A 17998-nucleotide genomic window follows, 5' to 3' on the forward strand; every position below is an offset into this window, starting at 1 on the left:
AAGTATAAAGTAAGCATTTGACCTTTATACAAATATGACACATTTCATTCCAAAAAAATTTCTCCCCCTCCCCTCTCATTTTTCCCTTTCTTGGTTCTTTCAAAAGAAATCGTCAGCACTAAAAATTTATAACCCGATGCGTTCCCTTTCTCCTCGCAATTCAATATCGCTATAACATCGACTAACCGTCTTGATGATTTTTTTGTTCCCCTTTTCACAGTTCTTCTTTTCTATTCTTCTTTCCGAACACCCCCTTTTTGCTTTTATCAGTTTTCTTAGAGGTTCTTTGTGAAAAACTTCTTTGTGGTGATTTTTGCTCAACCTGAACCTGTATCTTGATTTTCCATCAGTTAAAGTTGTTCTTTTGGTGCTGTGTTTCCAATTCCACCAGATGGTCCCCTCGTAGACACCTTGTCTAGACAGACTTTACAAACTGTCGGTCCTCTTCGGAAATGATTTACGGTCATCGAAAGCTCTTCCGATGTTCTTTTACAAAAGATCACGATCTGACATGCTCAAGTAACAGGTGGCACTCTTATGTTTCTAATAATCGAAAAAATGTTTTTCAAAAAGGAGAACGACTGTCGATTTCCGTTACGAAATTTGAACAAATAGTCCCTCCTGATGTTTTGATTTGAAGAAACGTCTAGCATAGACATGACATCATGGTCCTTCTAGAAGAACATATGTTCTCCAGTTGTTGTCGCTTGAGTTCTAGATGTTTCCATGTGGGGGTTTTCCCATTTCCTGTTCTCAGAAGAGCAGGGACAAGCTAACGACGTACTGAACCATAGTTTCTTGGAACCTCCATATTTTTTCGACGGACTAGAATAGATCTGATACAACCCGGCGAGTGCCAGTGATGTTGGAAATCGAATTCGGAATTCCGGAATAAAACCCTCCGGATGTTCGGAATGAAATCCTCCATTTTCGGAATGAAATCCTTCCTGTCGGAATATTTTCGAAAGTTTTTTTCGGAGTGTTATCAATTTTTGGAATTAATGGCTTTTGGACTACGGTATGTTAAAGGTGGGGGGACATGAAAAAATAATTTTCTCGAAATTTCGTTCAAAGGTGCCCCTCGAGGAGTTGAACTTGTCGAGGCGAGTGTTGAAGGTGCGGCGCCGCTACCGACTGAGCTACGCGGGCAAAGAGAAAGCACACGCCCGATTGCATACATAAAGGCGAGGACGACAGCTGTACGCAGAGTGACATTTAGCGTTGTACACCGTGACGGTAGAATGCATACTCTAGCTACAAAAAAACTACGAAAAATCTACTTTTGCGCTTCTGTAATAGGAAATTGGAACTCCAAAATTTCGAAAACTTTAAAAACAAAACTTTCCGGGATTCTGAAAATTTCAAAAGCGAAGCTTTCCGGAATTCCGGAACTCTAAAATTTCCAAAATCGGAATTGACGGAAATTTCAAAATTTCAAAAGCGGAACTTTCTGGAATTTTCGAAATGAGAATATTCCGAAATTTCGAAGTTGGGATATTCCGAAACTTCAAAACTTCGAAGCATTCGGAATAGAAATATTCGAAAATTCAGAAGTTTTAAAAATGGGAATTTCCCGAAACACTGGAATTTTAAAAATTTCGGAATCAGATTATTCCGAAATCTCAAAAAATACTCCAAAACTTTCGAAATCCGAATATTCTGAGATTTCAAAATGGGAATATTCCAAAAATTCGAGCATATTTCAAAAGTCAAAAAGTTTCAAAACCGGAATATTCTGAAATTCCAAAGTTCAAAAAATGGGAAGACTTCAAAATTCCAAAACTTCGAAAAAATTTAGAAACTCTGAATTTTCGAAATTCCGAACAATCCTGGCCCTTCCAAACTCGATGTTTTTCTACTGAACGGAAAAGATCCTTCAGGTCTCGACGAGTACTACAAATTAGTGTAGTTTGGGATACTGTATCTTGCCTGTAAAAATTTTTCAGGTCAAACGAACACTGGGATGAGATGTCAGATCCGCTTTTGCATGCGCTCTGCAACTTTATTGCTTGTAATTTATTTCTCATGAAGATCGGGGTTTCAATTTGAAAAGAATTGTAGTACTTGTCAAGTTCTATCATATCCGTTAGAGTCCAAAAATGTTGACCCTGCAAGAAGCTATGGACCGGTTTGTCTTTGGCTCGTTCATGGCTCTCACGAACCTCTATAACAACCAATCTGTGATTTGAAATTCTAAATTTTCTAAACATTTGCACTTGTTTTCACATTTTTCTATTCCTTTCAAAGGGCATATTTTTGAATATGCATTGAGCTATCCATTTGGATGGTGATAAAGTATGGAGATAGGCAGTGCTGGGCAGTACCAGGTTCCACAATATGAGTGGGTCATTGAATGCAAAATGGGCTATCATTTCGAATTTGATGGTGACAGGTACGATAGTGACATTTATTCCAAAGTCTTATACTCAGACTCTCTTGTTCAAACAAAACTCTCTTATGGCAATAAACTCTTTCACTTTCTCTTGCTAATTTTCAAATTTCCTTTCTCTCCTAAATGGTATTGTAAACATGTTTTTCTTTCTATTCGAATTTTGGCGCCAATGGCACACGCTGGCACCTGAAGGGCAGTCGGTGCCTGGCAAATGTTTACGAAAAGTACCGAAGCTTTTCTGGGAGAAGTTCAATGTCACCTGTTATGTTGCCATATGAAGGGACCCAATGGCTTTCCATCTGGCCTTGGTACCAGTCCGTATATACGATTTGAATCTCTATTAGGTTTTTGTCTCGATTTGGGGAAAAGAAAATGCGGAGAAGCACATAGGTCTAAAAAATCGCTTTCGGTTTAGCAGGTCCGTTGACTTTTGATTACTGACTAAAAAAGCATAGCTGTAAAAACAACTCACAGACGTGCAAGAGATTTAGTAAAAACCAGAACTTCAACAATTTCACCTAATTAAATGGAAAATGGTCAACTGGATGGTTGAAAAATTTTTGTTAAATATAAAGTTTTTAAAGTTTTAAAGTTAATAATGGCACCAAGACGTTCGTAGACTTTGTTAAATTTAAAGTTTTTAAAGTTTTAAAGTTAATAATGGCACCAAGATGTTCAGGTCTACCAGAAAGAATAGATCTTCAGATTAGTAGTTGACAATTTTTGGTACCTATTCATCCAAATGAGATGAACTTTAAAAGTATCACGATTCAGAACTCACTAATATTTCTTGAAGTTTTCGTGCTTTTATGGTTTCTTTTGGATGAATTTTCATAAACAAGTTGTCAACTGCAGAAATAAAATGCTGTTTTTTTTGTCACAGTTATTAAGAAAGCTAAAAGGTTTTGATATCTAGATATCACATTTCACCGCTACTGCTTATTGTTCTATCTGGTATCTGATCAAACTTTTTCTGTTGTAATGAACAGATGAAACTATTTGACACCCAATCCATTTTAGTCATCAAATTGTATCAAAAATTTCCAAAAAACTTTCTACAGTATCCACCTTGTTTTTGACAAAATTTTTCAAATTGTCTATATTTCTCTGTGTCTCTCAACTTCACATATGGATGTAACACCAAAGCTCGAAGAGCGATCTGGGTGGAGTCTAGACTATCGGATGTGGTGAAACAACATATGGGCGGGGTCTAGGTCAGACTTTGGAGACGACTCAGTCATTCGACTTACCTTCTTCTCCCCACAGAGACTTTTTTCTCTTTTCCACTTCTTCTACTTTCTTTTTGCTACTCGCAGCGATGATGACTTCGGAAGCTGAATACAGGGTGGAACATCTATCCAGATAAGTTTGCTCTGTTTTAGAATTATGAACTTGAAGAGAGGGAGATTAGTCAAGATTGGGATGCTTAGAAGTTCCTAGTCGGAATTTTCCGAAATGTAGAAAATTTCGAGTTTGACAGTTAGATATACGTCTGTTCGCGACCCGCAAGGAAAATATTTTCGCCTTCCAAATACCGTAGTCCAAAAAGCTATAATTCCAAAAAAAGCTTAGGAATTTTCGAAATACAGATATCTGTTCCGAGCATCACCAGTCAGTACTATCATACTCGTACATATCATCATAGGCAACGCTAGAGGCGTGTGTTGGTGCCGGTGTCAGTATGTTCATTTTTGAGCTTTTTGATGAGAATTTGAATGCCACCGTGACCTCACCCACTACGACATACACCCACAGTTGCACCTTGTAGACTACACTAAGGCTTCCATTTGGGCAGTTTAGCCGGCTGACCGATCGCCGATCCAGCCGACCCACAACCAACCGAGCTTCCCGAATTCGTGTATTTGCGCGTCAAAATGGAAGAGAGTGTTTACGAACGCAACATTTTATTTCACTACAAACTAGTAAAAGTGTGCACGCAAAAATTAGTATTTAGACGCGCAAATGCACTAATTCGGAAGGCGCGCCGACCGATCGGTCAGCTCGGTCGGCTGTCGTTCGGCTGAAATGGCAATCGGCGGTAGGCAATTTTCGACTCACCGAAAAGGAAGTCTTAGACCACGCTGGGAAGAATAGATGGAGCGTAGATGTTCTACCTCAAATTGACTTACGTGGGAAGGTTACCAAGGGGGGGACCCAAAACAAAACTGCCTCCTAATTTTTTTGGCTGTAAAGTTTTTCAAAGCAATTTATCGACCGGAACTCAACGAGAAAATTTGCTTGAGGTCATGAAGTTTTAGGACAGAACCCAGATTTTGATGAACATTTCATGGTCAAGAACAGCCTATCTAGACACTCAGCAGAGTCATGTCAGTTTTGGTACTGAAAATCGAATTTTCAAAGCAGCGACTTTCGGAAACGGTTTATCCAATTTCTAGCACGTTTCAGAACATGAAATTACATTTTTTTGAGAATTACAATTTCTTTGAATCCAAAGTTTAACAAAACTAATGACATGTTCTGAAATGCCCTAGAAGTTGAGAAAGTCGTCTTGAAAAAATCTGTTTTGAATTGAAAATGGGGTTTTTTGTAATGAAACTGAGCGTATTGAAACTGAGCGTATTCCAAAATGATTGAAAAAAATTTAGTTTTTTCTGGTAAATTAGACAAGTGAAGGACTACGGGAAGAACAGTTTCGTTCAAGACACTGAGCAATATTTTGTCTGGTGCCTTCAAAATTAGAGCGTCTACGTGATTATAATGAGATTACTGTAACCAAGAGCATAGATTGTGATTGATCGCGTTACAACATGAAATTCAGAATCGGACTTTTGAAAAGTTTAAAAGTTTTGGACGCTTCAAAAATCTATTTCAATGTTAGCTTTTTCAAAATGATATGACTCCATTTTATGTGAGCTTGTAACTCATAAATCTTTGAATTTTACAAATATCTTCTGGTTTCTGATACTTGAGTCAATTCATCTCATGCTCCGAGTACACGAAATGTGTTTTGTGTCATTTCCGATAAGAATACAAAAGAAATAACTACGAATCTATGGGTATTATTGTTTTTAATATATCAAGCTTCCGGTTAATTCATACGCAGTCAGACATCCATTGTTCTTTTGATTTTGAATCTCTGATTTGTGTAAGATCCGTGTGATGTTTACCTGAAAATTCTGTAGTTTGAGTATGAAAAATTATGAATCATCTTACAGAACTCGTAAAAAAATTTTGGAAAGGAAACCGGATTAGTTTACAAAGATGAGAAAGTGAGAGTTTATGAGATTCTCCCAATATTCCTTCACGACTTTTCAGTTTTTTTCCCATCTACAGTAAGACATAAATTTTTGGAAGAGGGTGAACACTTTTTGAATGATGAAAGATACTATGAATTTTGAAATTGAGTTAAGAATTTTTCGACGAAACTCGACTAGTCTCCGGAAACCTGCGAACAATTTTCGTAACAATTTTCGTATGTTTTGTTAGCAATTACCTCTTTGTCACAGCCTCATGACCTTCTACTACGTTCACGGTTGCTACAACATCCATGTTTCTAGCAATTTCTCAACCATAGGCGTGTTTATTTTCTATTCCAGAAGTTTTGTATTCTCTCATGAAATCAGCCATCGTCAGCCTCTGCAGTCCCACTGTTAGAACAATTAGTTCTGGTCTCATTATTGACGAAGAGTCGCTGCCTCTGTTCTGCTTTGTTTTTTGTTGCTTCTGTCGCCTCCGCATTAAGCGGTTTGATTTCACATGTTTGGTCAGGACAAGCTCTTTGTATCAGGTGTGTCTTCTCTGTATTTTTCTACTGGCCTCCCATGTTTTACATCCCAAGAAAGTGATCTGTTCTTGTATGTGTGTTTTTTGCTTTTCTTGGTTTCTTGACGTATGCATTTCCAGAAAACATTACATCAGAAATAAACGATATTCATCTCGAACAATAGAAAAGAACTATGATCGAAACAGGTCATTTTTGGGTCGATTCTTTTTTAGACTTTCGAATTTTCTATATTTAGAAATCTATTTAACTAGGTAAAATAGGAGGGCAGAGCTTGAGAATAAACGAAGTGTGCTGAGATACAATTTCTTGTTGAAACCTCAATTGAGACTAATACCGTAATTCTAAGATAAACCGGAATTCTGCCCTTTTAGCCTGTTTCTGTTTAGAACAGACACACTTGGGTCATTTTTCAACTTGTCCCGAAAGGTCTAGACACTTGAGTCTCCTTCTCATTTACGATATGTTTCGAAACTTACGTCGTCTTCTCTCTGTCCTCATTTCTCAAAAAAATCTTGGGAACATATGTATATATGGAAACCTCGATAATATCTGCGCCTTGGTTCCCATGACTCTTGTTCCGTATTGTTTTGTTTTTGAAAATTTGAAGAGATTTAGACATACATACAGTCCTTCCTCATATATTTCCGTGTCTTACTCTTTCACAGGTTTCCTCATTTTTTTCTTTCTTTGAATATTTCAGAATCTGGTTAGATATTGTCATCGCAGAAATTTTTTTTTCGAAAAATCACATTCTGTCTGTTCCTCTCATCTGTCCTCAGCCCTGTAGATTTTAATTGTCCGTGTAAAGTGGAAAGGATGGGGGCACCGAATTATTTCTTTTTCTTATTTACATAATCCAAACCACCAAGACCAACACGTCGTCATCGTTATTCTACCATCTCCTTCTTCTTCTCTTCTTTCATTTTTTTTATTCCTAATATGTCTTCATTCATTTATCTCCCTCTTCCTTATTTTTCTCTTAAACACTTACCTCTCGCACTTTTTCATCCTGCAATTTGTCATCTCATTGGTTCTCAATGAGACCCCAAAAAATGTTTATTTTGGAAAATCAATCCTCGTCCGGGAAACCCGATATTTTTCCACTTTGAGAAAATTGTTCGCCTTATGACCATATTTTCTAGAGTTGCCGGGTTGCGGAAGCAAACCTCAAACTTCTACCAACTGACTCACTACTACTGCAGGGCCACATGGTCCGAAACAATCCATCCAGAATGCGTAAGTTTAGATATTTGGGATTCAGAAAATACTGGGGTTTTTGGAGAAAAAGGATTGGTGAAAATAACTTATGAGCTTAAAAATATGATTTCTATTGTAAACCTTTTTCGTTTCCTTTTGAAAATTTTCAAAAAATCTGAAAATTTGAAAAAATCTGAAAATTTTAGAAAACTCTAAAAAATTTCAAAAAATCTGAAAGTTTTCAAAAAATTCGAATCATTTTTTTTTGAATCCAAAAAAACAATTAATCAACTTTTTTTTTGAAATTTAACTGCGATTTTTTTCCAAAATTTTTGAACAAAAAAATTAACATAAAATTTGAGAAAAAAACCATCATCAACCGAACGAATTCAATATTTCAGTTTCCATCAAAGCATCGCTGATCATCTTGGTGGTCGTCCAATTCATCTTCTCGGTTCCCTTGGCTGCAGGAAAAAACGGAACTCGTAAGTTTACCCCTTTTTTGCAACATCAAACATCCAGCGCCCTTTAAACCTAGAGGAATCCTAGTATAATGTAATTTCTGAGTACTTGTGTGACACATGAATACATTTCCTCCACTTCTGCAAACTATTTTTTTCTTTTTTTTTGTTTCCCTTCTTTGTTTTGTTACATAGTAGCTGTTGCTACCTTCAAGATCAAACATTCAGAAGTTTTTACGGAGACTGATTTTTGGAAAAAGCACAGAAAGTGTGACTTGCGCTCTCAAGCATCTCATGAGAAAATATGAAATCATAGAATTTTCAGTTGCCGAAGATATCGCTGAGAAATTGATCAACTATCTACCAAGCCAGGAGAACATTTCTAACATCGCTGCTCAGAAGTTGGAAAACAACAACAACAACGACACTTTCGAAACTGATGAAGGGTCAGTCAGACATATGTTTGTGCGCATCATCAAGATGCGACCTTTGTGTCTTCTCGTACAATGCAGCTGCTGCTGCTAAGAAGCACTCAGTGACAGCGTACCACCATCACCACCCGTCGCGCACCCCCAGACACCATTACACACCCGGTCCGGGCCACCTTTAGTCTTCTTCTGACCCCCGAGGCGTGTCTTCCAAATATATATTGCGTTTATGCAACATTCGCGCACCCAGGGAAGAGCGCGAAAAATTCTTGTCATCTCGTTTTGTTCCACCTGAATTTGAGAAATTCTGTTTTTCCTGTTAGATTGACTAAGATGTTATTCAGTTAGAAGTACAATTCTCACTATTTTTCGTATTCTGAATTCAAATGACAGAATTGTGAGAATATTCAGATGTCTTCCCTCTCTTCTGAGAAATTCTCTCGTTTTTGAGTTTTCGCAAATCATTATTTTTCAAGTATTTATAATTTTTCATTTTCGAAGTATACATACACTTTTGAGCCTACTTCTTTTTGGAATTTTTGTGAAACAGATTTCAACATTCAGAATCTCAGAAAGAAAGTACATTAGAGCAATTTTCGGTAACCGACCGGAAAACAATTAAATATGTTCTTTTTGTAATCTCCATCTGGATATCTTCTTCCTTCTTTCGTTCTCATTTTTAGACAAAAAAACGAGTCGAGAAAAAAAGGGTCACAAACAAAGCTCTGACCACATGAAAAACATGTGAACAGAGAAAAAAAGGGACACTCACCTTACGCTTTCTCCCTAACTCTAGCTTCTTGTCCACAGCCATTTTTTTGCTTGAATTCATTAATTCGCTTCAATTTTCTTCTGAGCTAGTGAACACATCGAACTTTTGAACAAGAATTTTGAAAGTATACATATTTTAAAAATTCTGGCACGGATCTCAGTTTTTGTGGTCGTGAATTGTTTGAGAATAAGGCGCTAAACCACTGAATCAATTGATTTCTTCTTTATTCCGTGTGACCCAGGGAGACTCGCCCCCGGAAACAATGTGTAGGAAAATATAGAAATGAAGCGAAAAAAGAACAATAGTGAAACTTGAGATTTGTTTAGACGGTGTTTGTTTGTAGCCAAATAAAATCTGTTACATGCAAATAGAACAAAAAACAAAAATAAAACATTTTTCTGGCAACTTGAGTATAAGATGATCGATGTCTCAAGATAAATCGCTCGTAATTTCCTGTTGAAACTAACGCAACATCATGAGAGCTCCTCATGTGTTTTATTTTCTCACTAGAGCACCAGAGAAGGTGCTCTCACCAAAAATTAGACGTCTTCTCAGCATTTTCCCCTTATTTTTCAAATTTTTCTCTCCTTTCTTCGATGATGAAAAATTTTCAAAATAGAAAAAAAAGAACTTCATGACTTTTTTGTTTACTGCAAAAAGTTTGGATTTTCTTCTTCCGTTCCTTTTTTTATATTTCCTCTCTCGGCTTCTCACTTTTAATATAGTGACCAGTATTGAAAAGAAAAAATTGAGTTTTTTTTTTTTGCTTTTTCCGGACAGAAGTCTTGTTTTCCCCCCCCCATTCTTCCGTGTCCCAACTCTGAATCTCGCTCATTTTAGCGACTTTTCGCAATTTTAGTTGTTTTTCCACTGATGTTATAACTTGTGTATCACTGGGGTGTGGGAGGAGGATCTAGTCAAAAATTTATATTTCCTATTATATTTCCTGTTCCTTAGATATCTTAGATTCTTAGAAATTCAGTTTGATGAATAACATCGTTAAGGTGGCATTAGATAACAAAAATATGTGAAATTTCAAGAATTGTTATATTAGTAGAACTAGGATGGCGAATTTCAAGCGTTTAATACTGAAAATGCGATTTACCGTCTTTCTCTAATTTTGCAGCACACCCAAGTAATTAATTTTGAGCTCGATTATCTTGATTCCTGTAAAGATATTAAACATTTGTCAACTGATAAATAACTTTTGATAAAAGCATTAATATTCTATCAGTTGACAAATGTTTGGTCCTTATTACAGGCATCGAGATAATGGAGCCTAAATTCAACGGTTTGGGTAGGCTTCTGTTAAAGAAATAACGGTAGTAAAACTAGGAAGAAAAGTAGAATTTCAAGGGTTATACTCTCTGAATTATTTACCAAATTAGTTATTTGAATTCCGTTACTCCTAAGTTTTCAAATACTGATATATACTTTCTAGCTCACAGATTTCTCTGTAAAGACTTTCATTATTCAAATGGCTCTTTTTCAGAATGGAAGCCGAAGGCGAATGGGTGCATGATGCGCCTCCAGAAGAAATTGAGGAGGCCAAACATCTCCTCGACCCCGTCCACGTGGATTTCCAGCACACCTATCAACCACTCGCCATTGTTTTCTTGATCCTTTTGGTTACTATTGCCAAGCCGAGTGAGTTTTTGTCAATTTTTTGTTCAAAGATGTTGGAAACAGGGTTTGTAATTGAGAGTATGACCGTAAAAACTCTAACAGTATTTCTCCTAACTTTCAAATTTGAGCTAATATATCACGGCTACTGTGAAAGATGTCAGGAAGGCGTCAACTGACAAAATATTTATCATAGTTACAAAAATGTTTTATCAGTTAACTATTTTTTTGATATCTTTTACAGTAACCGGAATATATGAGCTCAAAACTGGCTTTCTGGAATATCATTCTATTAGGGTTTTTATTGTATATGTATTCTGGATGTATATATTCATTGGTTTATTCATCCCTTTCATTATTTTTCAATCTTTCAGCTCTCCACTGGCCAGTCCTTCGCAAGCTCCCGGAATCCGTCGTCCTTATGATGTATGGCGTCTTCATGGCTTCTGCTGTCAAGTTCGGACTCAAAATCGATCCAGGACAATTGAACACCTTTATGTTCTTCATGGTTCTCCTCCCGGCTATTGTCAATGACGCTGGACTTTCTATGCAGAAGAAGGAATTCTTTTTCGCCCTTCCCAAGATTCTCCTCTTTGCCGTTGTTGGAACCGTTGTCACCGCTCTCCTATTGGCTTTCACCATGTGGGCTATCGAAGGAGTGTTCGAGTTCAAACCAGGATTCTTGCATCTCTTTGTCTTTGCCACTTTGATCAGTGCTGTTGATCCGGTATCCGTTTTGAGCACTTTCGCTGAGCTCGACGTCAAGAAGAGTCTTTTTATTCTGGTATTCGGAGAATCTTTGTGCAATGACGCTGTTACTATCGTCCTCTATCGTACCTCGATCAACGTCATCAAGACATCGGACGCCACCGACGAATCCCTGACTATTCTCGCGGTCGTTGGAAGCTGTCTCTTCCAGTTCTTCATTGTTTGTGGAGCAGGTATCCTGTGTGGAATGTTCGTAGGATTCCTTGGAGTCTTCATCATGAAGAATATGGTCGGGCATCAGATGAATCAGCCAATCTTCCAACTCTTCTGTCCATACCTTGCCTACTTGTTGGCTGAAACTGGTCACTACTCTGGAATCCTGGCTTCAATTGTTTGTGCTGCAATTATGTCTTACTACATGGCTGCCAACATGTGTGTCGAGATGGAGTTTGCTGCATTCACCTTCTCAAAGACTGGCTCTTCTCTCTCCGAATCGTGCATTTTCTTCTATCTGGGAGTCTCTCTTGTCTCTTACAACCACGAGTTCGACTACTTCTTTATTGGAGTGACTGTTTTGTGCTGCACCCTGTACCGCTTTATTGGTAACTCCTTGAAAATATGAATATCACACACATAATCTATTTTTCAGTGACTTGTGCTTTGTCAGCCTTCTACAACATGTTCGCTTCCAAGGAAACTCGAATCCCATTTGCCGATCAACTAGTTGTCACTCACGCCGGTATCCGTGGAGCTGTTTGTTTCGGTCTTGTCCAAATTATCGATGAGAGAATCATCCCAGCCAAGCCATACTTTGTCACTACCACTCTCGCTATGATTTTCATCACTTCCATCCTCCAAGTAACCAGTAAACTCGGTCTGACGCTTAACAAATTTGAAACTTTCAGGGTTGCACCATCAAATTCGTCATGAAGTGCCTCAAGATTCCTGGAGATGATGGGCTGAAGCAGAAAGACACGAAGGCTCTTAAATGGTTCTATGAATTCAACGACAAGTACATCAAGAAATGGCTCACTTCCGAGAATACCTGTTAGAGTCCAATCTAATTATTATTAGAATGAATTTTCAATTTACAGACCTTCCAACCGATGAGACATTCCGCACACTTGGACTTCCAAAGGCTGTCAGCACTGCTCTTCGTATTGGTGAACGCAGTCACACTGATCTGTATGTTCAAAATAGTCTCGTTTCAAGATTCACTTTTCTAATTTCCAGTACTCGTCACGGAGAAGTCTCCCACACTCCTGCCCCATCTATCGGCCGTCCAACTATTGCTCCATTCGTTGACTTCTCAAGCATCGATGATGACCGTGACCAACGCTCCACCGGAAGACGTACTCCACATCGTGCTGTTACTCGCTACTCTCGCCATTTCATCTATGCCTTGCCAAACGAGACAGCTGATAACTACTTGACTTGCCCAGTCAGCGGATCCAAGCGTCCAACTTTTGATCCAAATCGTGAGTATATTATGATTTGAGAAAGATGAAAATGGGGAAACTTCCAGAACTGTACCACAACCAGAACACCATCAGCAACCCTGGAGACCTTGAGAGAGCTCGCAGCTACAACCGCCGTCACAACTCGATGAGTGGAGCCGACAGCGTCGAGTTGAAGAATTTGAACCAGAAAGAGCCAATCGCCAAAAAACGTGAGTTGGAAAGTCGGGGTTTGAGTTAATACTGAGTTAATAACTATGTGGGATGTTTTGGGTAACAGGGTGTATGGGACGCAGAACGGTGCTTAATGTCTGAGAATGTGCGGATACGGTATTTGGAAAATCCTAATCTCTCATGATTTCTGATCGATTCAATCGGCCATCTCACAAATTCAATTGTTTGAAAATTTGAAAATTTTTGAAATTCCGAACATTTTAAAATAAAAAATTCCAAAATACCGAAATTTTGAAAATGGGAATAATTCGGAATTCCGATTTTTTGAATATCGAAATGTTCCGGAATTCCAAATCTCCTAATATTTGAAAATATAAAATTTTTAAAATTCCACAGTTTCGAAAATCGAGATATTCCAAAACTTCAATATTTCCAAAATAGAAATATTCCGAAATTCCTAAATTTTGAAATTCTAAAAATTCCAAAACTCTGAAGTTCCGAAAATCAAAATATTACGAAATTCCTAAATTTGGAAACTAGAAAATCCCGGAATTCCAAAATTTTGAAAATCTAAAAATTCTAAAGTTCCGAAGTTTTGAAAATCGGAGTATACCGAAATTCCGATTATTTGAAAATTGAAATGTTCCGAAACTGTCTTCTGATAGGAGAATAACACATTTTTAACACAAAGTATACTGATTAACTCCCACAACCCCTCTGTTTTGCAGTCTCCCGGACCATCACCAGTGGAACCAAGCAGTTTGTCATCAACCCGGAGGAGGCTATCCGTGAGGAATCGCCAGCCGCCATCCCAAAGAAGAGGGCCACATTCGAGGATGACGAAATCTCCAAAATCGATGAAAGCGAGTAGAACCTTCTAAACATGATTTCCCCCATTTCGCGGGTATCATTCATTCCCCTGCCGCCAATTTTTATTTTGCTTCATTCCTATATTTAGTGTTTTTTGTTCATTCGGTTTTGTTTGTTCTCTTTCTTCCCCTCTTCTCAGTTTCCAAAAGGGTTTTTCGTTAATTTATTTTTGCGGATCATGGAACTGTTTCGTAATCCTAAAAACTAATCCTCACCCATCAATTCTTTTAGTTTCTTCAATTCAGTCAACATGGTCGGTGTAGATTTGTTTCTGAACCACTCATCACTCAAAGAAACCCCGAACTATGAACCACAGATTGACAAATTGTGTTTTTTTCTTCATCCGGTTTCGTTAGAATGCCTTCCAACCCGAACATATATTATCTGTCTCTATCCTGTTACTTTTTTTTCTCTATCCCAATTGCCCCGACAATTGAGCATAATCATTTCTGTTTTGTTCAAAATTCCGGCTGTTAACACTTTCTTCTCTCATTTCTAGAAATTCCATTTCTTTTTCACTTTTTTATTCAATTGTATCAATTCATTTCTCATCTCGTAATAGTTATAACTGGGTTCGCTCCTCCTCGTTCTCTTTCGGTTTCTTCGGCGGTCGGAAAGTCTTCTTCCAGACCTCGGCGAAGCAGGCGGAGCTGTGAAACCTGAAAACTTCTCTTATTTTTTAGATTTCACTGTTTCTCGTGTACCAGAAGTAACATAATAATTTGCACTTGTTTTTTTAATGAAAAAAGTTTCGCAAATGTTTTCAGAAAACTTACCTATAGAAAATGGTTAACGGTGAACAACCACGAACAATGATTGCCCAGTAGTACGATCCGTACATACTGATCATCTCGTCGTTGATTCCAGCTTTTTGAGCTTCAAAAACATTCATCAGAAATTGTGCGCAATTCATCATCAACAACATTGTGATGACCTGAACAATTAACCGTTTCAAAGATAACTTTCTAAAAGTATTCGTCTTACTTGTTTCCCCGGTTTATACCTAAGCATATGCTGGTCACCTTCTTCGAGCCTTAGACGAGAAGCAACCATCAAGAGACCACTTTGGAATGTTACTTGGATCTGAATAACAAATTCTAATTTAAAAAATCAATCAGAAAACTAACCAGTCTCAACACATTCGTGATGAAAATAATAAGTGGAAGTCCGACAGAAATGTTGTTTACAAAGGAGAGAATTCCACCAATGGAGAATGTGAGCTCTCCCATCAGTCCTACTACAAGAAGAATTCTATCGAGCAATTCTGCATTGTCGTCTTCCGCGTCATCATCTTCCATAAGAAACTTCAGGTACTTCATTCTCCAAAACGCGAAGAGCACCAAGAAAGTGGAGATGAGGAAGAAAATCATGTTAGTACAAGAAAATATCTGAAAAATAGCATGAGCTTCCGAATTTCGAAGATTTCTACTTACCCATTGAGCTACATTTTTATCCGTTGAGTACGCGTTGAAAAGAGCAATGGCGATGATTGTGATAATGATGCAAGCAAATCCAGCAAAAAGCCCCTCCGCAGTTCTTGAGCAGTCAATCTTGAGAATACTTCGTTTTTTCATTCTGTTCTCCATCTGGAATCAAGTCTATATTTTTGATACGTTTCAATAGTTTTGTACCTGTCCTCTCTTCAGTCGTTCCAAATTGGTCCAGAATACGAAAGCGACACCTGCACAGATCAATGAGTACTCTACCACGCAGGTGTACATGAATTCGTTGTATCCAGTAAAGACACACAAAACTCCTTTGCATATCTCTTCAAGCTCTTCGTGATAATGTCCATGTGCAAGACCTGAATAAAATTTTGATTGAAGGATACTGTCCAAGAAACTGGATGCTTTGTAGATTTGCAAGACTCCGCAAATACTGTGAATGAATAAAACGCCACTTTATACAATATTTTTGAGCTGAATTATCTCGATTTCTGTAAAAGATATCAAAAGCTGCAAGCTATGAAAATGTTTATGAAGTTATTTTGAAGATTTTATTAGTTGACAACTTTTCGATATCGTTTACAAAAACAATGATAATTGAGCTCAAAATTCAAGAAACGGGTATATTATACCTGTGTGTTTATACACTTGTTTATTTCATGGAAAAAATGGGTTTTTGCCAAAAACAAAAAAATATGACATCTTTACCTTTTTTACAGAATTTTTCAAACTCAGTTCAGAAAATCTTAAATAATAGAAATGAATAATCCAGATTCAGCCAACTTACCTTGAGAATCGTTCTTATGCTGAGCATGTCTGATTTCTTTGATAGTTTCGACTTCTTCATACAAAATATATCGCAACCACATCCAAAGATTGGTTCCTGTCAAATGCATTAGTCCAAATCTTGCCAAGTTACCATCACCGGTGAAAATGATCTAAAATACCAACTAGGAAATATACAGCAAACGGACAAATCTCACTTTTCCATTGCAATAAACGAACCACATTTGTACAAAAATAAATACAGCTGCCATCATATTCAGAATATCTGATCTATAATTATGTTGACATTTCTCTTAAATCCAGTTTACCGTAAAACCTGTATCTTCTAATAAAATGAAATTGAAATTGAAGGAAATTGAAGGGCCCCTCTAATTGAAGTGCCCCTCTAAAGACCTCACGAAAAATAGAAGTGCTCCCTCTATTTGAGGGACCACTCTATTTGAAGTACCCCCTTGACTACCTCCTTTGATTTTCAGCCGTTTTTTTCCGTTGTTTTGATTGAATTACAGTCTGATTTTGAAAAATACTGAGACCTGAGAATTTGAATGCTGTTGCTCTAATGCAGATGTTTTTCTCGTTCGAGCAATTTTCGCAATCAAGCTTGGAGTTTTCAATTTTAAAAGTTCTAGAAATTCCAGCGATCGAAATGTTACCAAGAAACCTGAATTTTAATCAGAATAACACCCAAATTCAAAGAAGTTAATTTCTTTTGGTACAATGGCGGATTCAAGGACGAGGCCTCGTAAATCGACACGAACGGCGCCCGCGAAATTTTCAGGTGCCAGTTTTTTTAAATTCAACAATGTTGGGGTTTTCGCGTAAATTATGTAGGAATTGTAATGGATTTTTGGTAGAAAAACTAAATTTTTGCTTAAAAATGATGCTTCTCCAATAGAAGATACGTTGTCAGAAGACCCACGGAAAATACAAGTGCCCCCTCTAATTGGAGGGCCACTCTAATTAAAGTTCCCCCTTAGGGACCCCACGAAAAAAAAAAGGGCCGGCCCTTCTAATACAGGTTTTACGGTATATTTTACTTACATCGCACTACACTCTCCCTCATTCGAGCTCCAACCCAACAAGCATATGACAAAGATAAGTAGATAATAAACCACACCAATGATTCCAAAAACTAAAAATTATTTTTCAAAGTAGGTTTCGAATTTCATAAGCTTACCAACACATCCTAGACGTAAATATAGACTTCCGGTTGAAGTGTTTGCAAGCACTTCTGGTTCAACGCCATCACTCATCGTACTATTGCGGAAATTTTGACGGCGGCGTTTAATCGTGAAATGCATATCGTGAACTAAATATGAACAGTAGGCGATAAAAAGAATAGAACCTCCCAGGAGCCATGTTCCGAGGACCTAAAAATATAGATAATTGGAGCACAAGAATATATAAAATTATCTTACCAAATCTTTGATACTAATTTTGTCTGTGTTTTCTGTTGTTGCAATGATATTCGACAGTTCTATGACTATTCCTGCTATAACGATAAAAATGGCATAGAAGCAAGTGAAAAGTCGAAAAACATAAGCTCTGTAAAATTTCGAAATATAAAACTCTACATTTCGCAACATCCCTACCTGGATCCTGCGTTTGAAAGCCAGAATTCTTTTTTGTCAGTGTATCGAAACCGAATTTTACTGTTAGGCGTTCCGACTGTTGAGGCATCGAATGATCTATCAATCAAATCAAACTCTTCTTTTTCCTTATTCATCTCCTACTGAAAAAGCAAAAAGGGGATTGCAACACAAATATAGGGGAAGTAGTGAGAAGCAAGATAACGAAACTTCCGAAACGAGCCAGTAGGAGGTAAAAAGGGTACAAGAGGAAGAAAATGTGGCAAAATATGAAGCTGAATCACTGATAACTATCACATTTAAAGCATGTGTGAGTGTGCTGGAACCCACCTCATGGATGGCAGAAGGGTT

General features: G+C 37.6%; 2 protein-coding genes across 2 annotated transcripts; one reads left to right on the forward strand and one right to left on the reverse strand.

The window, feature by feature from the left end:
• Positions 1-7345: 7345 nt before the first annotated feature.
• On the forward strand, positions 7346-13828 carry Cbr-nhx-4 (the record flags this gene model as incomplete). The annotated part of the gene is made up of 10 exons (XM_045239898.1): positions 7346-7373; positions 7736-7819; positions 8121-8241; positions 10488-10642; positions 10993-11928; positions 11976-12184; positions 12232-12373; positions 12421-12804; positions 12852-12995; positions 13686-13828. 10 exons carry the CDS (start codon positions 7346-7348, stop codon positions 13826-13828), a joined length of 2346 nt encoding a protein of 781 aa, XP_045094409.1.
• A 561-nt stretch (positions 13829-14389) lies between these two features.
• On the reverse strand, positions 14390-17784 carry CBG10933 (the record flags this gene model as incomplete). The annotated part of the gene is made up of 11 exons (XM_045239899.1): positions 14390-14486; positions 14604-14761; positions 14812-14910; positions 14955-15413; positions 15459-15631; positions 16060-16210; positions 16256-16328; positions 17100-17190; positions 17236-17428; positions 17477-17603; positions 17651-17784. The coding sequence occupies 11 exons, from the start codon at positions 17782-17784 to the stop codon at positions 14390-14392; spliced, it is 1755 nt and encodes a 584-aa protein (XP_045094410.1).
• Between the last annotated feature and the right edge of the window lie 214 nt (positions 17785-17998).

The sequence above is a fragment of the Caenorhabditis briggsae genome (genome assembly GCF_000004555.2).
Source record: "Caenorhabditis briggsae complete genome, chrX, whole genome shotgun sequence".
Classification (NCBI taxonomy): Eukaryota; Metazoa; Nematoda; class Chromadorea; order Rhabditida; family Rhabditidae; genus Caenorhabditis; species Caenorhabditis briggsae.